We start from the raw sequence: 26,766 nt of genomic DNA on the forward strand, positions 1-26,766 counted from the left end.
AATTAGCTTTTACAAAGGTATATTTAATGAGAAGATACAGTCATAATAGAAATACAACACCTGGAGACTCCTCCCTATACCTACCAGTCCCTGGGGAAAATGTGCTCAGACTTAGTAAAGTTTCTACATTTGACCCATCAAGTTTACTTCCAACTGCAGCATGACGGATGTCTTCATCTCTGCTATTGCTGGACTAATCTGGACAGGTCACTTGGGATTCTGTTCCTCACTGTCTTCCAGCAAATCTCAGCTCCAACTTCACTCCTAGACCTCCTGGTGACTTTATCTCCTGACCTTTTGAGGTTGACAAGGTTGTAGCCAACACTAATTTCCTTTACTTAAAATAATATATACACCAGTGACAGAAGCAACAATCAGGTAATGTGCTCTCAACTTCATGAAACTCCAGGTGAGGGAGGGAGGTTGTATAGTCTCCCCGCCAAGAGGTTCACAGCTACTCATCCTTCAGTGGAGTCCAGAAAAAAGCCTGCACCAACCAGTTTGACCTGTAATCCAGTTTTGCCCATGTTGCTAATCCATAGTATATTTTCTCATCACAGGGTTAGCAGACCATAACCAGCTACAGAAAGTCTGAGCATGCTTCTAAGCAGAGAGCAGAGCACTCCTTCAAAAATCTTATGCCAGGAAGTCTTCTTAGCCTCTTCCAAGCAGGATTACCTGCCTTCTCACCCTTCCATACACTCAACATTCTTGTTAACAAACAAAACCGGAAGAAAAAAATGAAGTTACAGATAAATGGAAGGTTGACTTACATGTTCTTCTGAGAGAGGCAAATAAAGGAGTTGGTTTTATTTTATACCCAAAGGCAACAGCAAAAATCATTTTGTGGAATATTTAGTCAGCTTGTATTTTAGTGGTCATGACAAATATCTACAAAAAGGCCACCATGAAAATCATTGCAGCTTATGTACCAATAACTGTTGTGAAGACTGAGGAGGTACAGAAATTTTGCAAATCCTAAAACTAAAGACCCTCTGAATGAAAGTAGCACATACTTTGATATTCAGTGACTTTGATGCAAAGGTGGAAATAGGTGAGAGTGGCAAAAAATATTGGAAAATACAGATGAGGAATAAGGAATAAGAAAAGCCAATTCTTATAATTTAAAAAAGCTTCATGTTTATACATGGTGAATATTTTTTTGGGTGAATATTGTTTGAGAAGAATTGGCACTGGGCATAGTGAGCACTGAATAACATCTTTAACAAAATAAAACTTCATATTTAAAGACTGGAAACTATCAAATACTGAAGCAGGGGTCATTTAAATACATGTAAATACCCTAACCTCCCAGTTCTTCAATCTCAAATCCCTTGATCACCTACTCTATCTCAACCACACATAGGGAGTATCACATTCTAGAGCCCAGAGTCAACCTCAAGTCTTCCACTTCTAATTGATCAATCAATAAACATTTACCAAGTTCCTACTATGTTCCATTCACTGTGCTAGGTGCTGTGGATACACAGAAAGCCATGAAGCAGTCCCTGCCATGAGCTGTATACATTCTATGCTTTAGAATTCTGAAATTCCTCTATCTGAGCATAGTAGGTCATTTTAACTCTTCCCTATGCTTTACCCATCCTAAACCTTCATTTTGAGTCCAGTTCCTCTACCTCTCAGGACTTTCTTTTGACCACCACCTCCCTCAATCTGCCCTCCCTTCTATCAGCCCCCTTCCCTTTTCTTTCCCTTTTCCCTTACTACTTCTTCCCTCTCTTCTATCCCTCCTTCCCTCCCTACCTCCCTTTTCTTTCCCCTTTCTCCTCCAACTGCCTTTGGGCAAGTTAGATTTCTATACCTGAGTATGTTATTCCCTCCTATAGTCAAATCTGATGAGAGTACCATTCAAACAATGCTCATCACCTTTCCTTCTTTCCCTCTATTGTAATATGTCTTTGTGCCTCTTCATGTCATGTAATTTACCCTTTTCTGCCTCTTCCTTTTCTCTTCTCCCATTATAATCTTTTTTCAGCACTTAATTAGGTTTTTTTATCATCATATAAAATCACCTTAAACCCACCCCCTCTCTCTATGTATTTCCCTTCTATATGATGTAATAAAGATAAAATTCTCAAGAGTTTATCATCTCCCTGTGTAGGGATGTAAATAGTTTGTCCTTATTGAATAACATGTTTTCCCCCCTTTCCTGTTTACCTTTTCATGCCTCTCTTGAGTCTTGTATTTGAAGATCAAAATTTCCATTGACCTCTGGTCTTTTCATCAGGAAAATCTGGAAGGTCCCCTATTTCATTGAATATCCATTTCCTCCCCTGAAAGATTATGCTTAATTTTGCTGGATAGTTGATCCTGAGATGGGAAGCTGGTGTCCAGATCATCAGATGTTCTGCCCAAGTGAAAAGTCGTCTTGGATCCTCACAGCCCACCCCTTTCTTGCACTCCTAAGAATCTCCAGAATACCCAAGGGAAGACTTGGGGTGTGGAAAGAGATTGAAGAGACCTGCATTATAGGTCCCAGCCATACTTTCTATTTTGCCTCACTTGGGTTTCTTGCTCTTGCCAATATCCTTGAAACAATTTGTGTTTTCCAAAATAAACACAATTCACCATTTCAGAAAAAAGATGATTGTTGATGGCCTGGGAGGCAGTGGATGACCTTGGAGTCTTTGATGCCTGACCAAGCTCTAAGCTCTCTACAATGCCTGCTTTAGCCGTCTTCATAGCCATTGGAACAAATTGTTCTCCTTTGCCCATTTAGTCAGGGGAAGTCTTCACATGTTTTGGGTAGACATTCTCCAACTCATCAGTGGGTTTGAGGCCTATCAGTTACCCTCAACCTGGTTTAGCCCATTTGCTGAGACAGTTTTACCAGGGTGTAGCTGCTGCACATGCCTTCCATGTGTTTCTGTTTATTAATGACCCTGTGCTGATTGCATCAAGCCCCAGAACACTGCATATTCTTATACATGAGATACATAAGAAAAATCAAGTGGATGGAGAATGCTTACTGTCTAGATTATGAAATGCAGTTGGAACTTATAGAGCTCATCTGTCAGTGTAGAAAACTGGGATAGACACTTCAACTTGGGCCTAGAATTGAAAGAGGAGGAAAATGGGTTGGGTTGCCTCTTAGAAATTGAAAGGCTCCTTTAATTATCATAAATTTCTCCCTGAAACAAAAGTTTATCTTTTAATATCAGTTTTTTTTATCAATATTGTTATATGGCTGCGCTAAGGAGCAATGGAGAAGCATATGATGGGTGTGAGCAGGCTGAAACACATAAGGAACTATGACGAAGAATTGTAGCAAAAGATACCAAAGAAATGGATGATCAAAAACGAAAATGGGTTGCTCATGTAATGAGAAGGAATAACTGGTAGAGAGCCTGTGTGCTCTACTGTATCTTCTTGATATCAGGGGAAAGTAAAGAATGCATTTACATCTTTTGGGTGGTCCTTCCTTGGCAAATTTTGGAGAGGAGCCATGAACAAGCTTTGGACAGGAAGGGCAGATGTAATCTATATCATCATAGGGGATAGCCACATCAATAAAACCCATTCTGATGTAAGGAAGAACTTCCTAACAATTAGAACTCTCAGGAATGTAGTGTTACGTAGGATAAAGTACCGAATTTAGAATCAAAAGACCTTGGTTTGGATAATTTAACCTCTCTGAGCCTCAGCTTTCTAATCATACAGAAGGGATTAGGCTTAGATGTTCCTTTTGACTCCTGTGATTCTATTAAATTGGTTGACCTAATAGTAAATACCCATTAGATTCATTCAATCAGGGCTAGATGGCCATTTGCAGGGAATGTTTGTATAGCAATTTAGGCATTGGGCCAGAATTGGCCTAGATTACCTCTAAAATCTCTTTGAGATATTCTTTGATTACAATGGATAAAAGTATAATCAGGTTTTTTTTTGTTTGTTTATTTTAGTTATGACCAGAGGGGTCAGTACTTGATAACTGGAACTTCTGATGGATATATCTTCATTTTAAATGCAAAGCCTTCGAAGTCATTTAAGGTTCTCGGATTCACAGGTAATATTCACATATAGCTAGCATTTGTTTATTTGGATTGTCTAGTCTTTCTTCCAAAGAGGTTAAAGTTCTGAGAATAATTGATCTGTGCCTGATTGTTTGTTGTACACCCATTCTTTGTTAAGATAAGTATTTCAAGAATACTACATTTATTTTGACAATTGAAAGGGATACACATAGACTGTGGGTGTCAGTATAAAACAAGTGATATAATGATAAAAAACATAATTAAGAGATGTAAAGGGAGGGTTCTGGGAGAAGAGGTAAGGAGGTAGTAGGAAAGGGTAAATTACATCACATGAAGAGACACAAAAACATGTCATGGTAGAGGGAAAGAAGGGAAGGAGAAGAGTAGTATATGAGCTTTACTCTCATCAGATTTGGTTCAAGAAGAGAATAACATACTCTGATAAGTATAGAAATCAAACTTGTCCTACAGGCAGTAGGAGAGGAAAGGGGGAAAGAAAAAGGGAGTGGTCAGAAGGGAGTGAGGAAGTAGCAAGGGGAAAAGGGTAAGATATGGGAGGGAAATCAAGAGGGAGGGTAAATTGAGGAAGGCGATGGTCAAAAGCAAATCTCTTTTGAGGAGTGGAAGGGAGAAGGGAGAAATAAAAGCATAAACGGGAGGAAAACAGGATGGAGAAAAAGACACATTTTGTAATCATAATAGGATGAACTCTCCCATAAAATGAAGGTGGATAACAGAATGGATTAAAAACCATAATCCTACAGTATGTTGTTTACAAGAAACACATTTGAAACAGGGGGATACACACAGGGTAGAAGTAAAAGGCTGGAGTAGAATATATTGTGCTTCAACTAAAGTAAAAAAAAAAAGCATGACTAGCAATCCTAATCTTAGACAAAGCAAAAGCAAAGATAGATCTAATTAAAAGAGATAAGGAAGGACACAATATCTTGCTAAAAGGCACCATAAAAAAATGAAACAATATCATTATTTAACATATATGCACTAAGTGGTATAGCATGCAGATTCTTAGAGAAAAAGTTAAGGGAGTTAGAGGAAGAAATAGACAGCAAAACCATTATAGTGGGGGACCTCAACCTCCCCCTCTCTGAACTTGATAAATCTAACCTCAAAATAAACAAGAAAGAAGTTAAGGAGGTGGATAGAATTTTAGAAAAGGCAGATATGATAGACCTCTGGAGAAAACTAAATGGGGATAAAAAGGAATATACTTTTTTCTCTATGGTACATGGCACATACTCAAAAATTGACCATATACTAGGGCATAAAAACCTCACAATCCAGTGCAGAAAAGCAGAAATTGTCAATGTGTTCTTCTCAGATCATGATGCAATAAAAATTAGTTGTAATAAAGGACCATGGCAAGATAAACTAAAAATTAATTGGAAACTAAATAATCTAATCCTAAAGAATGACTGGGCCAAAGAACAAATCATAGAACCAATAACTTCATTCAAGAGAATGACAATAATGAGACAACATACCAAAACTTATGGGATGCAGCAAAAGCAGTTCTTAGGGGAACTTTTATATCTCTAAATGCATCCATAAATAAAATAGATAAAAAGGAGATCAGTGAAATTGGCACACAACTGAAAAAGCTAGAAAAAGAACAAATTGAAATCCCCAATTAGATACCAAATTAGAAATATTGAAAATCAAAGGAGAGATTAATAAAATTGAAATCAAGAAAACTATTGAACTAACATAAAACTAAGAGCTGGTTTTATGAAAAAAAAAACAATAAAATTGATAAACCCTTGGTCAATTTGATTAAAAAAAAAGAAAAGACCAAGTTACCAATATCAAAAAAATGAAAAGAGTGAATTTACCTCCAATGAAGAAGAAATTAAAACAATAATTAGGAATTATTTTGCCCAATTGTATGCCCATAAATTTGACAACCTTAGGGAAATAGATGAATATTTATAAAAATACAAATGGCCCAGGGTAACAGAAGAGGAAATAAACTACCTAAATAACCCTATCTCAGAAAAAGAAATTGAGCAAGCCATCAATGAACTGCCTAGGTTAAAATCAACAGGGCCAGATGGTTTTACATGTGAATTTTATCAAACATTTAGAGAACAATTAATTCCCATACTTTATAGACTATTTGGGAAAATAAGCAAAGAAGGAGTCCTTCCAAATTTTTTTTATGACACAAATATGGCACTAATACCTAAACCAGGAAGAATCAAAACAGAGAAAGAAAATTATAGACCAATTTCCCTAATGAATATCGATGCAAAAATTTTAAATAAAATATTAGCAAAAACATTGCAGCAACTTATCGGGAGGATAATACACTATGACCAGGTAGGATTTATTCCAGGAATAAAAGGCTGGTTCAATATCAGGAAAACTACCAGCATAATTGATCATATCAATAACAAAACTAGCAGAAACCATATGATTATCTCAATAGATGAAAAAAAAAAGCTTTTGACAAAATACAACACACATTCCTATTAAAAACACTAGAAAGCATAGGAATAAATGGAATCTTCCTTAAAATTATAAATAACACCTACCTAAAACCATTAGCAAGCATTATATGTAATGGGGATAAGCTAGATGCATTCCCAATAAGATCCTGGGTGAAACAAGGATGTCCATTATCACCCCCATTATTCAATTTGGTACTAGAAATGTTAGATTTAGCATTAAGAGAAGAAAAGGAAATTGAAGGAATTAGAATAGGCAAAGTAGAAACTAAACTATCACTTTTTGCAGATGATATGATGATTCACTGAGAGAATCCTGGAGAATCAAGTAAAAAACTACTTGAAATAATAAAAAACTTTGGTAAAGTGGCAAGATATAAAATAAACCTACATAAATCCTCAGCATTCCTATACATTACTAACAAAGCCCAACGGCAAGAGAAATTCCATTTAAAGTTACTGTAGATACTATAAGATATTTGGGAGTCTACCTGCCAAGACAAACCCAGGGCCTATATGAACACAATTATGAAACACTGCTCACACACATAAAGTCACATCTAAATAAATGGAAAAATATCAGTTGCTTGTGATTAGGCTGAGCTAATATAACAAAAATGACAATTTTACCTAAATTAACTTACTTATTCAGTGCCATACTGTGATACTTGGAATTAAGATTGCAGTTTAGATCTATAATAAAGAACCCTGTTTTAGGATAGTTGTTGACCCCTCCCTGCATTACAGCACACACCCATGTACCAAGAAGAAAATGCCTTGCCACACATTCCTGTAATCCCCAAGGGACCCCCCCCCCACCCTCTTGCTTCAGCCTGAATTAGCACAAGACCCTGTCTCAAGACTCAGGCTTTAGGAACAAGGAACTGACCTACACTCAAAGTGAACAAACAAGTCCTGTTATGGGTATATCCCTCAACACCCCTGCCCCGAAACAGTAAAATAATAAGGCAACATGAATGCAGTTAGGCCTCGAGGGACCCCTCGAGGCCTGTTCCTGTCAGCTAAAAAGGATAAGGTTATGCAAAGATGGACATTTGCTAACATCCCTGTTCTTGACTCTTGTGCCCAAAAACCTTGTGCAACACCCATACAGTTAAGAAAATATCTAACTGCTGAACCTCTGCTTCTGTATAAAAGCTTCTCCTTGAGCTCTGTTCGGGGCCGATCTGATTTGGGTTGCTTGTGCCCCAGACAGCCGCCGGCTAATAAATTCTCCAATTAAAACTTATACTCTGTGATTTGTCTTGCTCGCTGCTGGTATAACAATACCAATTGAACGACAAAAAAAATATTTTACAGAGCTGGATAAAATAATAACAAAATTCATCTGGAAGAACAAAAGATCCTGAATATCAAGGGAATTAATGAAAAGAAAATGCTAGAGAAGGTGTCCTAGATGTACCAGATATCAAACTGTACTATAAAGCAGCAGTCATCAAAACTACCTGGTACTGGCTAAGAAACAGAGTGGTGGATCAGTGGAATAGGTTAGGTACACAAGACACAGTAGTCAACAACTATAGCAATCTACTCTTTGATAAACCCAAAGAATCCAGCTTCTGGGCTAAGAATTCACTATTCCACAAAAACTGCCAGGAAAATTGGAAAATGGTATGGCAGAAACTGGACATAGACCAATATCTTACACTGTATACCAAAATAAAGTCAAAATGGCTTCATGATTTAGAAATAAAGGCTGATACTATAAGCAATTTGGGAGAGAATGGAATAGTTTACCTGTCAGATTTATGGGAAAGGGAAGAATTCATGATCCAACAAGAGATAGAGAGCATTACAAAATGTAAAATGGATAATTTTGATTATGTTAAATTGAAAAGGTTTTGTATAAACAAAGCCAATGCAACAAAGATTAGGAGAAAAGCAGAAAATTGGGAGAAAATCTTTACAACCAGTGTCTCATATCTAAAATATACAGGGAGCTGAGCCAAATTTATAGGAATAAAAGCCATTCCCCAATTGAGAAATGGTCAAAGGATATGAACAGGCAGTTTTCAAAGGAAGACATTAAAGATATCCATAGGCATATGAAAAACTGCTCTAAATCATTGTTGATTACAGAAATGCAAAACAAAACAACTCTTAGGTACTACATCTCTCCTGTCAGATTGGCTAACATGACAAAATAAGAAAATGATAAATGCTGGAGAGGATGTGGGAAAATTGGAACATTAAGACATTGTTCATGGAGTTGTGAACAGATCCAGCCATTTTGGAGAGCAATTTGGAACTATGCCTAAAGGGCTATAAAAATGTACATACCCTTTGACCCAGCAATACCACTCCTAGGTCTATATCCCAAAGAGATCACACAAGTGGAAAAGGGACCTGTATGTATAAAAATATTTATAGCTGCTCTTTTTGTGGTGGCAAAGAATTAGAAATCAAGTGGATGCCCATTAATTGGGGAATGGCTGAACAAGTTGTGGTATATGAATGTAATGGAATACTATTGTGCTATAAGAAATGAGGAAGATATGGGCTTCATAGTAACCTGGAAAGACCTACATGATCTGATACTGAGTGAGGGGGGCAGAGCCAGGAGAACATTGTACACAACCACAGACATATTGATTCTGTGAAGATTAACTTTGATGGACTTGGCTCTACTCAGCAATACAAGGTTCAAAGACAGTTCCAAAGGACTCATGTCTGAATGCAGATTGAGGCAAACCGTTTGCTCTCTTTTTTTTCCTCTTCTTTTTTGGTTTTGTTTCTTCTCTCATGATTCATTCCATTGGTCATAATTCTTCTTCACAACTTGACTATGGTGTAAATAAGTTTAATGCGAAGGTATATATAGAATCTACATCAGACTACATGCTGTCTTGGGGGGAGGGGGGAGGGGAGAGAAGGGAAGAAAATTTGAAACTCAAGAACATGTAGAACTGAGTGTTGTAAACTAAAAATAAAAAATCTAATTAAAAAAAGATAAGTATTTCAATTCTATTAAGAATAGGGGGAAAATTTACTTAAGCACCATTTAATAAGCATTTGCTGTGAGCCACATGTGATATTAAGTACTGGGGATAAAAAGAAAGGTAAAAACACAAAAACAGCCCTTGCCCAACATGTAAATAAATTGGCATATACAAGATACACATAGAGTAGAAAGGAAGTGACCTTAGAGCAGAAGGCTAAAGTGATTAGAAGAATTAAGAATATCAAATATAGGAGATAGCTTTTGAGTTGCATCTTGTAAGAAACCAGGGATGTCAAGAAGCAGAATTAAGGAGGGAGAGAATTTCAGGCTTAGTAGATAGATAGCCAGTATAAAAGCATGGTCATGGGAGATAGAGTGTTGTGTTTGAGATAACAGCTAGCACATGGTATTACTAAACCATAGAGTGTGTTGTAGGAGTGCAGTATGAGAAGACTAGAAAGGTAGAAAGGAGCAAGGCTCTGAAAAGCTTTAAATACCAGAGGACTTTATAATAGATAATAAGAGATAAGATAAGAGATAATAGGAAGCCACTAGAACTTATTGAGCAGCAGATTAGGGATGACATAGATCTGTGCTTTAGGAAAACCACATTGGCCTACTGTGTGGAAGATGGCCTGGAGAGTAGAGAGACTTGAAGCAGGGATACCAATTAGGAGGGTATTGAAGTCATCCAGACAAGAAACAATGAAGACTTGAATGGTAACCATGTAGGTAAAGAGAAAGGGTCTTATATGAAATGTTTTGTAAAAAAAGAAATGACAATATTTGACAATAGATTTGATATGTAGAGTGAGTGAGAATGAGGAGTTGAGGATGACACTTGAGTTTGAGAACCTGGGAGACTGAGAAGATAGCACTGCCTTCAATAGTAATAGGGAAACTGGGAAAAGAAAAGGGTTTGGGGTGGGGGGAGGGTAGTAGAGATAATGAATACCCTGTGAAGACTAGACACTTCCAGTCTAGTTCCCCTGAAACAGTAAGCAGTGAACCCTGGGGCTTGCTGGATTGGGGGATAACCTCAGCTCCAGCCACAGGACCTTTCACCTCCTGAACAGTGTGGGAAATCTGGCATTTGAGTTGGGGAAGACTGAGAGAACTTCTCTTGATAAGGGACATCAAGCCCTGCTGTGCTGCTGAGACTCAGTCCTGGGTGAGAAGAGACTAGCATGCACCTGTCGAGAGCAGAAGCAGTAGGGCAGGGTAACTGTCTGTGGACACTTAGAGAAGGGTGGAGTTCTTGGTTTTTGTCCCAGGTCAGAGGGGAGAAGAAAAGGAGGAGGATCCAAGTCCAGAGGCATCATCCGCTATACCCCAGGACTAGAGGTGATTAGGATAATAAGCTTTTACAAATTAAAAAAAATTGAGCTAGGTAAGGAGAAGGAACCCACCCATAGAAAGTTACTATGGGAATAGAGAAGACCCTGGTTCATCTTCAGAGGAGGATATTGAAGCAAAAAAAAAAGCCTCTCCTACACCAAAGAGTAATGTCAAATGGCCACCTGCCTAAAAAGAATTCATAGAACTTTAAAAAGACTTTAAAAATCAAATGAGAGAGATTGAGGAAAAATCATAAAAAGAAGAAAAATCCAAGAAAAACAAGAAGATTATTAAAAGAAAGTCAACCAACTAGAAAAGGAGATCCAGAATCTTAAGGAAGACAACAACTCCTTGAAAATTAGAATTGGGCAAGGGGAAGCCAGCAAAGTTAAAAGAGACCAAGAAATAACAAAACAAAATATAAAGAATGAAAAAAAAATAGAAAAGAAAGTGAAACATCTCATAAGAAAAACAACTGATCTGGAGTATAGATCAAGAAGAGAGAACATAAGAATAATCAGATTACCTGAAAGCTACAATCAAAAAAAAAAAAGAATCTTGATACAATAATACAAGAAATGATTAAAGAAAATTGTCCTGAAGTGTTCAAACAACAAGAAAAAGCAGAAATAGAAAAATTTTGCCAATCACGACCTGAAAGAGATCTTAGGAGGAAAACCCACAGGACTATCATAGCTAGATTCTGAAACCCCCAACTCAAGGAGAAAATACCAAGAGCAACAAGAAAAAAAACAATTCAACATCATGGAGCCACACTTAGAAAAACACAAGACCTAGCAGTAGCTACACTAAAAGACCTGCAGGTCTTGAAAAACTATATATTGAAGAGCAAAACAACTGGGGTAGTGGCCAAAAATATCATACTCTGCCTTTGCATAATCCTGAATGGAAAAAATGGACATTTAATGAATTGCCAGACTTTCAGGATTTTGTTGCAAAAGACCTGAAATCAATAGGAAATTTGACATACAAGAGAAATATAAAGTGAACATGAAAGACTAACTCAATAAGGACAGATTGTTTACTTTTTATACAAGGAAATGTAATTTGTATGTCTAAGATTGTTATTAGTCATTAGGTAGTTCAAAAGAAAGAATGGGATAGTGCTAAGTATGATGTAATACTAAAAAGTAAACCATCTAGGAAAAGGTAAAAAGAGAAATTAGCTTATACAAATGAGGTGCAAGAGGAAGAACTAACACAGAGGAATCAGATGGGGGAGGAGGGCTGGTAGTTCTGGAATCCTACCCTCATTGGGAATGGGTTAAAGAGGGAACAGTACATATATATTTAGAAGGGTGTAAAAGTATTCCAAATTCAGAAAGAAATAAAAGGTTAAGGGGATAGGGAAGGGGGAGAGATTAAGGGAGGGATTCCAGGGTGGGGGTGGAGGATAAGGGAGGGATTTCTGGTGGGAGGTAGGTTAAGTAATAGGAGGGCAAGGTAATGGGTAGAAGTAAAGTAGAGGATTCAGGAGTGATAGGAAATAGGAGATACGCAAAAACATAAAATAAAGATCAGGAGTAGAATTTATTAGGGGAAAAAAGCAAGGGTAGTATTCATGATCTCAGACAAAGTTAAAGCTAAAACAGATTTAACCAAAAGAGAAAAAAAGAAAACTATACTATATATCAGCCATATTAATCAATATTGTTATACACTATTTAAAATAATCAGATAATATAATGTTAGAATATTGCTGTGATATAAGAAACAATGAGTTGGTACACTTAGAAAAATATGGAAAGACTTGGACCCCAGAGAAACAGGACAAACAAGTATAGTACGGTCTTATATAGATGCATATGAATGTGTATGTCTATATTTGAGTATGATTATACATACCTAAGTATGTATATGAGTATGTAAGCATATGTATGTATGTGTATATGTATGCATATATGTATGGGGATATGTGTTTATGAATATATGTTTGTGTATATGTATGTATTATGTGTGTGTGTGTGTGTGTGCACGCGCAGGCGTGCGTGCCTGCACTCAACTTTAGCCTTTGCAGGGGAGGAGGGAGGAAGAGAGAAAAAAGAGCAAAGCAAAAAATTCACAGCAGAGAATAAAAGAATACTTATAAGGAAGCAAAGAAAAGATGGACAGCTCTGAACATAAGGTGTAGTAGTTATTATATAGGCTTTCTTGAAATGGAAATTTATTGCTGTATATTTTGAATCCTCTTATGTTCTGCTGTGCACATGGCAATGCTTTTTTTCTTCTCTTATTTTGTATTTGAGTTTTAGTATTTAAGTTTATAATGTTTTTTCTTACTGTGTATTTAAGTTTTATTATTTAAGTTTAAAATAAATTAATTTTAAAAAAGAAAATTACATTGATGTTTGGCTTTGAATGGATTCTCTTATATTTTGCATGTATTCTTTATATTTTCTGTTAAATTTTAAGTAATGAGTCACAAAAAAACCAACAACTAAATTAAACTAGAGGTGTGGTAGAAGTTGAGATAATTTTAGATTATAAACCAAAAGAGCTTACTTCATATCTTTAATGTCTATTAATTTTATTAATTTAGTTAATATTAAGAATGTAAAATATCAAAAATATTATAAATTCAGAGATTCAGAGATTGGCCCAGGGTATCTGTTATCATTATGATGAAAATGTCTGTGTTGATCCTTTGGGGTCATTCTACAAACAAAATTCTGTTAGTGCCTGTAATTTGAGACACAGAAATTTAATCAAGTAATAGTATGTAATGAAATCCCTAAATTGGAAATAAGCAAAGGTTTAAAAAGTATCAGCGATGCCAGTTTGTGAATATCTGTTTCTGTCGGCTTTTAGAAATGAATGGTAACATTGTACAAATGTCTACAGTCTACATTTCTGAAACAAACCTAGTTGAAGTAATGGTGCTTGTCAAAACTTCACAAAGTGAAAAAAGCAGATTGGAAATATTTTCTCTGTGTGAAGCAACCTTAACAGGTAAGAAAAGAGCAAGTAATTCAGTGATATATGGATTACATACATATTACTGCTGTCGCCTTACAGTTTGTTTCAGGAAATGAAATTTCTAAATGCAAATATTTTAAGGAAAAGAGTAAGAAAAAGAGAAAAGGAAAATTGTTCTTTGTGATAAAACAGAAAAGTATTGCTTAATGCAGTGAGCGTTATACTATTTTGACTTGGGGCAAATACAGATTGGAGTAATGGAAAGCACCCTAAAATTGGTTTGGGCTTGCCACTCACATCCTCTGTCACTCATATCTATATCACCTTACACAAATCACTTAATCACTATGAGCCTTAGTGTCCTCCTTTATAAATATAATAATTCTTACTGTCTGTGTTATATCTCAAAATGAGATAATATATGTAAAGTAGTGTTATTTAAGTATAAGTTACTATTATTCCCTTTCTTCTGTCAGCCTGTTTTTCCTTTTGAGTCTGGTAGGAAAATTGGGCAGGACCGACACACCTAAAATATTTGGTTATTTTGTGATGTCTTCTGTTTTATAGCTTCAGAAATACTATACTTAAATTCAAGTAACTGCTAAGCTAGTAACTGGTAGGTTAGTTAGATGTTAAGAAAATTTTCTAACATGGAAAGATATGTGAAAATAAACTCCCCAAATTCCTTTACTGTAGATGTAAAAGTTAGTAGCTATGGATAGAAACATGTTTTATATGATTTATAAATAATGTACATACTTAGAATAATATAGATATCTAAAACTTAAGAGAATGCTTTACACCTTTGCCTTGACTCTGTACACCCAGGAATTATTTTATTCCATGTGACTATTGAACCATTTAACCGTTAGCTTGTCTAAACTGTAAGAATTTCAGTAATTTTTACTCAGTGTCACACAACTTGTAAATATCACAGAAGAAAACAAAATATATGAATGATTTTAGAAGACTCAGACTTCATTCACCAACTAATTTTACTTAAATAAAAACATTTTAAAATATTTTGTTTTTCATAAAAAGGAGAGTACATATTTTCCATATTGGGTTTTAAAATTTTAATTTGAAATATCAATCAATCAATAAACATTTTTAAGGGCTTATTATGGGCTAAGTACTGTGGTAAACATAAGTAACTAAAGTGATTCATTATTTTTCCCAAATCTTATAGACCCTGGCAACTGTTGTGATGAAAGAGGGAGGCTGAAGAAAGACATCATTGAGAGGAGGCAATATAAAATAAATCATTCTCTAACCTCTGCTATTCTGGATTTACAAAATGAATATTTATATGGCTACTGTGGTCATGTGCCGTATATCTGTACCTACGATATTCCTGAAAAGGTATTCTTCTGTTGCCATTTATATGCCAAAACCTGAACATTACATCATTTTCCTTAACCATTAAGATAGACAAATTGTACAAATTACTCTTGGCTGGTCCCAGGGAATTCTAGTCAATACATTCTTTATTGATCCTGAATTCAAGCCAACATCATTTGAAACCTACGGGGCAATAATATAGTCTTCATTAGTAATGTTATTATTACTAATGAAGCCAAAGTTGTTATATGAACATATGAAAGATAGGAGAACATTTAATCATATCAAGGAAATAACTTGTATTGTCTTTTTTCTTCTTATCTCTTATTTTCCCTATCCCCTAAAAAACAGAAGAAGTACTTCTGTATATTTATAATGGTGTGTGGCCCATGATCCAGAAGACTCACACTCACAAGGAGGTACTCTGCTCTGAACTCTCCTGTGCCAGATTCATCTTAAAGGGACCTGACCCAAAAGAAGGGGATCAGATTTACTCTTTCTTTCTGGCTTACTATCTCTACCTCCAGTAGCTTTGGGGAATATCTTTTTTTTAAAAAAATAGAATTTTATTTTTCCAATTACATGTAAAGATAGTTTTCAACATTCATTTTTATAAGATTTTGAATTCCAAATTTTTCTTCCTCCCTTCCTTCCCTCCTGCCTTCTCAAGAGAGCAAGCAATCTGATATAGGTTATACATGTGCAATCATGTTAAACATATGGTGAAACATCTTAAACAAAGATTAGGTATGGCTAATGTCTAACTCTGTAGGTTCTCTTTTTAAAAAGATAGTAAATGTACAATACATTGGTATTAGGTTTAAGACAGTTACTTATTTTCTTTACCTTAGAAAATGTTTAAAACACAAATGACTCACAAGTGAGTATTAATAAATGTAGAAGAATGTAAAAGAAGAACCCGTTGTACTCACGAAACTCTCCTGAAGTATTAATTTGCCAAATAGATGTTTCACATTCTCCTCATACACACATGGTCTGAAAAATTCTCCTGAGCAGCCTAAGAAAGGCTTGGCTTTCAATAGCTGTTCTGTTAGAGCATCCTCCTGTTCATAGTGCTCTTTTCCTGTGATAAGTAGGGCTATTTAGAGAGCCCCATGCCATTGAACAGCTGACATGATTCTGGAAATGCTCAAATTCTTAAACTTTTGAGTTTTTCTCAGGCTGAAAGCATCCATTTCTTAGAATTGCTAGTTGCTAGCCTACCTTCAGAAAACAGAAAGAAAAGTAAGCCAGGGCCTCAGACTTGCCTAGGAAAGTGCATGTTTCCACTGTCATTTGCTTGTAGATAACATTGGTACACATGGAAAGGGAGGAGGAAGAAAGAATTCTCTCCTCTCCCTCCCACCCTACCCCATGCCCCACTAGAAATCCAAGGGAGATCAGTGGGTCCCCAACAAAGCAGGAACCAAAGAGGTTGGAATGTGCTAATTCTGCCTCTTTATAGACAACCAAGTGGTGGGTGGGTAGAGGGAGAGCTTCTTCCTGACAAAATCACCAATTACCTTTGACACAACCCACCCCAGGTAATGGTTGCATATAAGTACCAATCAGGCATTCTATGTCATACCAAAATGCCTGCCCCCACACTATGGAAACTTGGTATTTCTCTAATTATCCTTACAGAGAGGTAAGAATGTCTTTTTTGATTGAGGGTTGTCCATTAGTGCCCTAAGGATCCTCTCTTGTCACTAAAACTTCATTGAATCTATTGAGAGGCCTCTTTCTAATTCAAACCAAATAGTAAAGGGAGAAAAAGGACAGAGAAACTGTCCAGGACTGATTTTCAGTTTGGAAGTTAGTAGTGGGCAGAGTACAATGTAGAACATATAAATTCCCGCATAACTTGGCAGTACTTTATATTTTGGACATTGTCTTATATCACTTTGCCTCTAGTTCCTTAGTATAGGTTTTTAATCCCTCTGTGCCTCAAGTGAATTGAAGCAAGGATGACTTGCTTACTCAGAGAATTCAAATTCCATCTGAGGTCTGTTGGAGCCAGGGGACAGCTAGAGATAGAAGAAAATCTTTAGGGAAGGGACTTTGAAGGTCAGCTGTGGATTCCAGGATATGTGTGTATATGGCAGGAGTCATTTCTTCACAGTGTCAAACACACGCCTTAGAACTAACCCTGCTAGGTCAAAGTCTCAGAATAGACAATTTTCAGTGGCCAATTGTTTCTGGATCATAAGCAAAATTGTAAAACAGCAAATTTTGCCTTTCTTATCCTTTCACATTCCTTTCTACAGCTGCCTACTTCTTGTCAGTCTTTCCACCAGCGTGGAGTCTGGCTACCCAAAGCTTCTAATTTCTGGGCCCCATCTAGTTTTGTCTCTCTTGCTGTTTGCTGCACCTTCCACACCAGAATTCCAGAGAACATACCTTGAGCTATGCCATTTAGTTTATTACATAAACATAGAGTACATACATATAAGTAGCATAAGAACTTCTATCTAGAGCTGTGCTGTCCTTCTTGGTGAGAGTCATCCATTCTGATTGGTGGGAGTCCACTACATCTATTCAGCCTTAGATGTGAATATGCTTAACCTGAGGCAGCTTATTCCTATTCACCCTACCACATTATATGTAGTCCAGTCTACCCTCCTCATTTGCTCTAAGAACAGTAAGCAAATCAAAACTATCATTTTTTCTGGTAAAGGTGTCAACTGTCCTGTTGCTCCATTCATGAATTCCTAAGGCTTTCCAGACTGAAACAATTTTCCTTGACCATAACTCCCATGTATTAGAATGTAAGCTTCTTGAGGGCAGAGACTGTTTCCCTTTTATTTTTGTATCTCTGTACTTGGCAGTTAGACAAGCAGGCAATAATAAGCATTTTATAAGTGCCAGGAATTGAGCCAAGATCTAGTGATAGAAAAAAGGGTAAAAAGATAGAACCTGCCCTAAAGGAGCTAACAGTATGATCGGGGAGAGAAGCAAACAGTTATGTACAAAGAAGCTATATATAAGATAAAAAGAAAACAATTAACAGAGGGAAGGCACTAGAATTAAGAGAGACTGGGAAAGGCTTCTTGTAGAACATGAGATTTTAGTTGGGACTTAAAGGAAGACTGGGAAGCCAGGAGGCAGAGATGAGGAAGAAGAGAATTCCAGGCATTAGGGATAGCCAGAGAAAATGCCTGGGGTTGAGAGATGGAAAGTTATATTCATGGAACAGAATAGAGGCTAGTATCCCTGAATTGAGGTGTAGGTAGCAGGGAGGAAAGTGTAGGAAGATGGGGAGGGGAAAGGGAGGGATGCAAGGTTATGATACAAAGAACTCTGAATTCCAAACAGAGTATTTTGTATTTTGTCCTACAGGTGATCCACTGCCATGTGTTGAGTGTGGGGAGGGGAAGGTGACATGGTTGGACCTGCACTTCAGGAAAATCACTTTGGTGGAAAATGGAGAATGGAATGAAGTGGGGGAGAGACTTGTGGCAGGCAGACCTTGTGGCAGACAATCTGGTGGAAGAGACAGGATAAAATGAGATAGGTGGAGGGGTCTGCCTGATAAGGAACTGGGCTACCTCTTTGTGTGAGACAGGGGAAGGAGGAGATAGTGTCAGAAGGCATCTGAGCAATATGAGATGAAAAGGAGGGGAGAAGAGGGCACCCACAGTGCACACAGTAAGTGCTTAATGGTTTTTCATTCATTTATTCTACTTTGAAAGTGCCTCCAGTATTGTCTGTTCCCCATCCATTACTACTGCTACCCCCAAAAAACCCAAGTAATACCATTTTAGGTATTAATGTCAAGCTCTATCTGGAGGTAGGAGAGAGGGTCAATCTGAGAACGTATTTATGCTATTGTAATTTAGCAGTGACAAAGGGGAAGGAGATAATATTTTCAACTTAAAAGAGGTACTTTTTATTTTTTTGCCAAGGAAAAAGACAAAGTTTTGGATTCGCCATAATGGCTTGTCTTAAGAAATCCCACCCTTTGTGACACTTGTTTTCAGGCGGGCCAGATTCAATTGAATCTGAGTGCCTTCGAGGCCAAGATGAAATCTATATACACAAAGATTGTAGGAGTGATCTAGAATGGTCCTGGGGTGATGGGAGGAGGGGTTTAGGGAGGGTCTTGAGGAGGAGGAGTCCAAGGAGGATCCTGATGGGACTGGGGTTACCAGAGGTCTAGACTCCAGGAAACAAGAGAATGGGATTTTGGTAGGATTAAGGGTGGGAAGCAGCTGGATAATAGAGTGCTAGGCTAGGTAGAGATTTGGGCCTAGATAATGAAAGGCTTATGGCCTCAGGTGAAGGCCTGATCTAGTGGGAAGATTCAAGGAGAGTTCAAGGGGGTTCCCAGAGATTGTATCTTCATCATTCCCCCCTCAAAAGAATGGGACCCAAATTCTTTTGGAGTAAAGGGCGAAGGTCTCAGTTTCTGAAATTTCTTCCTGCTGGCAAGGGGCGTAGAGCTGTCCCTCCCTCTATGGGTCCTGTTCAAGGGGTACATAGTCTGAGCAGTCATCTGGAAGTTGATGGCTTGGAGCCTGGAGGAGATAAACCTGGCAAGGAGGTTAAGCAAATAAGCACCAAACAGGCAGTATAGGAGTATAGAAAAAAGACAATTTCCCTGGAGGGAATTAAAGATGACTATTTCGTACCTAGCTCCCCTAATCACTTGTTCTGTGTACTATACTGCTTCGGGGTTCAGGAGTGTGTGGCACACCCGAAGAATTAGGTCAGGCAAGGCTTGATATTTGGTGAGCCTGTGGCTAGCCAGCCACTGGTGGCCCTCTGCTTCTAGGATGCTCTGAACTCCATGGGGAGTCAGAGCTTCTAAGGGGTGGTCTGCTAGAGGTTTAGAAGCTTCCTCAATAGGAATGACTGAAGCAGCCAGGGAGTCCAATTGTTTTGAAAAACAGGCAACTGCCCTGGGGTCAGGTCCTAAGGACTGGGTTAGGACTCCCAAAGTCTGTCCTCTCCTTTCATCAACATACTGAGTGAAAGGTTTTTCTAGATTAGGTAAAGCTAATGCTGGAGTGGTGGTCAGTTTAGTTTTCAAAGTCTCAGAAGCTTATGCTGGGTAGGGGCCCCACTGCAGGGAATGAGTCAGGACCTTGAGTAGCAATTAATGGTTGCAGTCCCTTCCAAGTCTTGGGCTTAATTGGATATTGAAGGCAATGGAGGGGAACTAGGGCTGGGGTGGCAGAAGTAGCTTTCCCAGGAATTCCCTGATCCCAAACAATTGGCTTGACTGTCTCCCACACTTCTGGGGGAACGTGGGGAGGTCTAGTGAGCAGAGGGAAAAGGGAGTTGGGAGGTTTAACTAGAGAAAATTGGCTCCCCAGTTTCACCATCAGGTCCGTTCCCAACATGGGGACAGGGCAAGAGGAGAGCATAAGAAAGGAGTGTTCAAACAACAGATCAAGTAGGCAGGGGAGAGCAAATGTCTGGAGACATCCCTTAATTTCCCCTTGGGTCGAAGGGTGTGTAGGGCCAGAGTAATTAGTTAAGAGAACATAGCCATGATAAAGTGGGTAATGTTACCTTCAGCCTCGATTTTACCCAGGGCTCCACGAGAGAGGTAGAAAAAGTGGGAGCCCTGCCAAACCCTAGGCTTTCCCCTCCTTCTGGGTCTTGAGAAGACTAGAGGACAGGGTACTGGGAGGAGGCTCTACCACTTTTCCAACCTCGGGGACAATCCTTCCTTCAATGTCCCTCCTGGTCACATGCTGAGCATTGTCTTGGAGGTGTGGATCCTGGGGGCTTCCTCTAGCGGGGAGCACCCTAGAGGGGCACTCCTTGGACCAGTGACTCTCCTTGTGGCATCGAAAGCAGGTTTCCCCACTGCCCAAGTTGCAGGACTTCCTCCAAGGGGTGCCCTGGAGGGGCGCTCCTTGGGTCTTTTCCTGGCCATTCAGCAGCCAAGAATTGAGCATGCTCTCTGTCTCTAGCCTTTTCCCTGCATTCTCTTTCCTTTGCTGCAACCAGATCTCTGTTGTTAAAGACTCCAAAGGCCGTCTCCAGTAATTGGGCCTAAGGTGTTTAGGGTCCCATTGCCAATTTCTGCAGTTTCCTCCTAATATCTGGGGCAGACTGATTAATGAAATACATGTTAAGGATTGCCATCCCTTCAATAGAATCAGGATCCAAATTTGTATACCTTTTAATAGCTTCTACTAGCCAGTCTTGGAAAAGGGCAGGGTTTTCCTTTTCTCCCTGAGTAACTTCCCTAATTTTTTGAAAATTTATTTGCTTTTGAAATGCCGTTCTTAGGCCTTCTAACAGGCAAATTATCATATGGTCTCTCTTTCCTCTATCCTTACTCTTTTGATAATTCCATCCTGGGTCACTATTGGGAACAGCAGCTGTTCCTGGGGGGTATTTTATAGGGTCATTGCTAGTGTTAAACCTGAAAATTTGGTTGAAGGAAACAACAGAGCTAGGTGATAGAAAAATCCATGTTGTTTATTATTTTCCCTTAAAGCATAGCTAAGCTAGCTTACTTGTATGTACAAGGAGTCAGAGCATAGGCTCTGGCTGCCTGAACAAAGCAATGAGAAAACTTATATACGTTATTTTAGCAGACCTAGCAAGCCTGTATTACCTCATTTTTAATGACCCCCATGTATGTTTAACCATGTTACAAGAAGAGGATTTTCCTTAATGGAAAGAATGTTGACAAAGGTCAGTTAATATTAAGCGAGGTAGTCTCTCTTGGGTTTAGGGTCTCATCCCTTAATGACTAACAGGTATCTGGCCTTGTTGACAGTGGTAAGGGTATTTCCTGAGCAAAATTTTAGAGAGAACAAAGAAGCCCAGGTTCTGGATCTTCATCCAGTTACTCATTAATTCAGGCTCTGGGTCTAGTTGAAATTAAAAATGATATAAAATAGTATAATATTTTCCATAGTGGCCAAATGATCCCCAGATTTTGGGGCATATTTACAGATTCTCCTCTTCTCAGTGGTACAACAGGTAGAGAAAAGGATATGCAAATTGCACCAAGAAAGCTCAAATTGTAGGGACAGATCCCTAAAACCATCAGTAAACTTAGTAGGATCTTCTGAGTATCTCCCCAGTTTTTCTTTAATTTGAATGAGATCCAAAATGGAGAATGGAACATGCACTCTTCTTGTCCCAGTTGTGGGGCCTGGAGCTTGGGGAGGGATATAGGAAGTCTTGTTTCTGGTGAGGGAGGGGCTGTGGGGTGCTGGCTGACCTAGCTTAGACTGCAAGGCCAGGGTATCTGGCTGGCAAGGGGGAAGATCAGCTGGTACCTGAGGAGGGGTAGGGGTCAGAAGGGGAATTACTGAAGAGACCTGAGTGGACACCAACTCAGACAGAGGGGCCAGGGGAGGAGGTACTGCTTTGGGGGCAGGATCTGAGGCTGGAACCTGAGTAGGGGTCCCTTCAGGGGAAGGGGCCACAGAGGGAGGCACCTCAACAAGACCCTTGGCTAAGACCTGAGCAGGAGTCACCAAGGGGGGAGGGGCCATGGGAGGAGATGCAGCATAGGAGACTTGGACCATGAAGGAGGCAGGAGAAGAGGAGTGTTGGGCTAGAGGAAAAGGGAAGGGAAAGAGGGGGTGGCCAAGGAAGGGGGAGCACAGGAAACAAGGGTGCTCCAGGAAGGTTGGGGAGGAGGAGGAGGAGCTGGGGCCAAAGCCCTGGGGGCCATAAGAAGGGGGTTATCCAAAATGTCATGTTGACCCCCATTGCCCTTTGTGATGCTTGTTTTCACAAGCAGGCCAGATTCAATCTCAGCTAGATTGAATCTGAGCCAAGAGGTACTTTTTAATTAAAATGCATTTGTAGTTATTGAAATGTAGAAGGAAAATTTTTTTTCAAAGTTGCTCATACCAGAAAAATAGACATCTCTCCTTCACAAGGGGGTCTTCTGGAAGTTTGCTAACTCCTGCTTTAGATGTTAAAGTTTAATCTTATTGTGAGTAATGATTTTTTAATTTGATCTATATTAGGCAGGGTCTACAAAAGGGCTTATATCCCTATCTACAAAAGCCTACCAGATTATTTGCCTTGTGATCAGTTTGGTTTCTTTTGATTCTGTTAACAGATACTTCAGTTAATCAAGTAGCATTCAAAATTGACCTTCATTTTCATTTAGGAGTCTGGTGTTAGAGAAAATGATAAACCTTAAGCACTGGCTTACTAAAATGGTTTTGTCTGAAAAATATACTTTAAAGCATGAAACAAATTTTTGAGAACGCAGATGGAAATAACATTGAAAAAAGGGACAGACTCTATTTATTAGGCCATAAAACCATGTGTACCTACTTATTTCACACTGTAATGTTGGGTGTGTTTTTTTTTAACTTGTTATTGTTTGGTTGTCCAGTCATGTCCAACTCTGTTACCCACAGACTATATTATGCTAATACTCTCCATGGTTTGGTTTGGTTTTTTGGTTTTTTTTGTTTTTTTTTTTTTGGCAAAGATACTAGAATGATTTGCCATTTCATCCACCAGTGGATTAAGGCAAACAGTGGTTGAGTGGCTTGGCCAGGGTCACACAGCCAGTAAGTGTCTGAAGCCTAATTTGAATTCAGGTCTTCCTGACTCCAGGCCTAGGGCTCTATCCACTTAGCCACTGTAACAACTATGCTGCTTGCCCCTACTGTGGCTGTGTAAGACCAAAAACACCAGCACCCAGGAAGGCTGCTAGCACAGTTTCTTTGATCTGCTCTTCTAAGGAAAGCAACTTTAAGGGGTTTACAATCTCACTTTAATTAAACATACATATGGGGGCAGAGCCAAGATGGCGGCTGGAAAGCAGGGACTAGCATGAGCTCCCTACCGAGTCCCTCCAAAAACCTATAAAAAATGGCTCTGAATGAATTCTAGAACTGCAGAACCCACAAAACAGCAGAGGGAAGCAGGGCTCCAGCCCAGGACAGCCTGGATGGTCTCTGGGTGAGGTCTATCCCGCATGGAACTGGGAGCAGAGTGGAGCAGAGAAGAACCCAGCGTGAGCGGGCACGGACCAACCAGACCAGGAGCCAGGTGGAGTGTGCCCTAGCGCCCTGCATCAGTGAGCTGCAGCAGTTACCAGACTTCTCAAGCCACAAACACCAAAGACAACAGAGAAGGTTAGTGGGAAAAACTGCGGGAGTGGAAGGAGTTCGAGGTTTGGCTACTGCCCCGGGGGCAGCAGAGGTGGGGCAGCTACAGAACTACAGCTGCGGTTGCTTCCAGCCGCAGGCCCACCTGGTGGGAAGAATTAAGTGGCGGATCAGAGCAGGAGTGAAGAGCCTACTGAAGATCTAAGTCCAGTCTGGGGTGGGGGTTCTTGGGGAAGGAGGAGTGCTGGTGTGGCAGAGCTGGCGCATCCCCCCAAGCTTGGAACATAGTACTCTTTACTCTACAAGCAGTCACAACCCGCTGAAAAACTCAAGGGTCAAGTTAGTTGGCTGGGAATATGGCCAGTCAGCGAAAATGCACCCAGATTCAGTCTCAGACTTTGGATTCTTTCTTTGGTGACAAAGAAGACCAAAACATACAGACAGAAGAAGTTAACAAAGTCAAAGAGCCTACAACAAAAGCCTCCAAGAAAAACATGAACTGGTCCCAGGCCATGGAAGAGCTCAAAAAGGATTTGGAGAAGCAGGTTAGAGAAGTAGAGGAAAAATTGGGAAGAGAAATGTGAAGGATGCAAGAAAACCATGAAAAACAAGTCAATGACTTGCTAAAGGAGACCCAAAAAAATACTGAAAAATATACTGAAGAAAACAACACCTTAAAAAATAGACTAACTCAAATGGCCAAAGAGCTCCAAAAAGCCAATGAGGAGAAGAATGCCTTGAAAGGCAAAATTAGCCAAATGGAAAAGGAGGTCCAAAAGACCACGGAAGAAAATACTACTTTAAAAATTAGATTGGAGCAAGTGGAAGCTAGTGACTTGATGAGAAATCAAGCTATTATAAAACAGAACCAAAGGAATGAAAAAATGGAAGACAATGTGAAATATCTCATTGGAAAAATCACTGACCTAGAAAATAGATCCAGGAGAGATAATTTAAAAATTATTGGACTACCTGAAAGCCATGATCAAAAAAAGAGCCTAGATATCATTTTGCAAGAAATTATGAAGGAGAACTTCCCTGATACTCCAGAGCCACAGGGCAAAATAGAAATTGAAAGAATCCATCGATCGCCTCCTCAAATAGATCCCAAAAAGAAATCTCCTAGGAATATTGTTGCCAAATTCCAGAGCTCCCAGATCAAGGAGAAAATATTGCAAGCAGCCAGAAAGAAACAATTTGAGTATTGTGGAAACACAATCAGAATAACCTAAGATCAGGCAGCTTCTACATTAAGAGATTGAAGGGCTTGGAATACGATATTCTGGAGGTCAATGGAGCTAGGATTAAAACCAAGAATCACCTACCCAGCAAAACTGAGTATCGTGCTCCAAGACAAAATATGGATTTTCAATAAAATAGAGGACCTTCAAGCTTTCTCAGTGAAAAGACCAGAGCTGAATAGAAAATTTGACTTTCAAACACAAGAATCAAGAGAAGCATGAAAAGGTAATCAAGAAAAAGAACAAGAAAAAGAAATTGCAAGGGACTTACTAAAGTTGAACTGTTTTGTTTACATTCCTACATGGAAAGATGATGTATGTATGTATGATTCATGAGGCCTCAGTATTAGGGTAACTGAAGGGAATCTTGCTCTCATCAGATTTGGCCTGAGGAGGGAATACCATACATACTCAATTGGGTATCTTACCCCACAGGAAAGAAGAGGGAAGAAGATAAAAAAGGGGGGTGGGGAATGATGGAGGGGAGGACATATGGGGGTGGAGGTAATAAAAAACAAACACTTTTGAAAGGGGACAGGGTCAAGGGAGAAAATTCAATAAAGGGGGATGGGTTGGGAAGGAGAAAAATATAGTTAGTCTTTCACAACATGAATATTGTGGAAGGGTTATACATAATGATACACATGTGGCCTATGTTGAATTGCTTGACTTCTTAGGGAGGGTGGGTGGGAAGGGAAGAGGGGAGAGAATTTGGAACTCAAAGTTTTAAAAACAGATGTTCAAAAACAAAAAAAAAGTTTTTTCATGCAACTAGAAAATAAGATACACAGGCAATGGGGTGTAGAAATTTATCTTGCCCTACAAGAAAGGAAGGGAAAAGGGGATGGGAGGGGAGTGGGGTGACAGAAGGGAGGGCTGACTGGGGAAAAGGCAACCAGAATATATGCCATCTTGGAGTGGGGGGGAGGGTAGAAATGGGGAGAAAATGTGTAATTCAAACTCTTGTGAAAATCAATGCTGAAAACTAAATATATTAAATAAATAAATTTTAAAAAAACATACACATACCATTCACTTAGTTCAGGGGGAAAAGCCAGCACCCTGAACTTCAGAACAAATACAAACAGAAATTACAAACATACATTATATAAACAGAGCAGACACATACAGTTATCAGGCTTCTAGCTGTCTGACCAAAGAATACAGTTACCAGAGAGAGGCACCAACATCTGGGTTTTCAAAGCTGGGGGACTCCTTAATAGTGGCTACCCAGAGTCTTATCTGGTCAAATCACATGACACTCTTCCAGTGAGTGAGAGCCCCAAACAAAATGCTGACCTCTGAGTTTATATATCCTGTTCAGGGCCAAAGGGCATCACTACCATGCAATTCAAACCTATGTGAACTAGGCTTTCCTGTTTCTTAAGCAGGTCAAAGACTCTTGATTTAATCAAAAAAACAAAGGCCAGA

The 26,766-nt window shown here is 38.9% G+C and overlaps 1 protein-coding gene across 1 annotated transcript in view; it reads left to right on the forward strand.

The window, feature by feature from the left end:
- The window catches only part of LOC118829600 (cilia- and flagella-associated protein 43-like), a 168,140-nt gene that overhangs the window by 62,470 nt on the left and 78,904 nt on the right, over positions 1 to 26,766 (forward strand). Inside the window, exons 15-17 of the mRNA XM_036736553.1 lie at positions 3,924 to 4,027; positions 13,593 to 13,733; positions 14,890 to 15,062. Coding sequence (XP_036592448.1) covers positions 3,924 to 4,027; positions 13,593 to 13,733; positions 14,890 to 15,062 — 418 coding nt within the window. The remainder of the gene's footprint in view (positions 1 to 3,923; positions 4,028 to 13,592; positions 13,734 to 14,889; positions 15,063 to 26,766) is intronic.

This window comes from Trichosurus vulpecula, chromosome 8 (genome assembly GCF_011100635.1).
Source record: "Trichosurus vulpecula isolate mTriVul1 chromosome 8, mTriVul1.pri, whole genome shotgun sequence".
Classification (NCBI taxonomy): Eukaryota; Metazoa; Chordata; class Mammalia; order Diprotodontia; family Phalangeridae; genus Trichosurus; species Trichosurus vulpecula.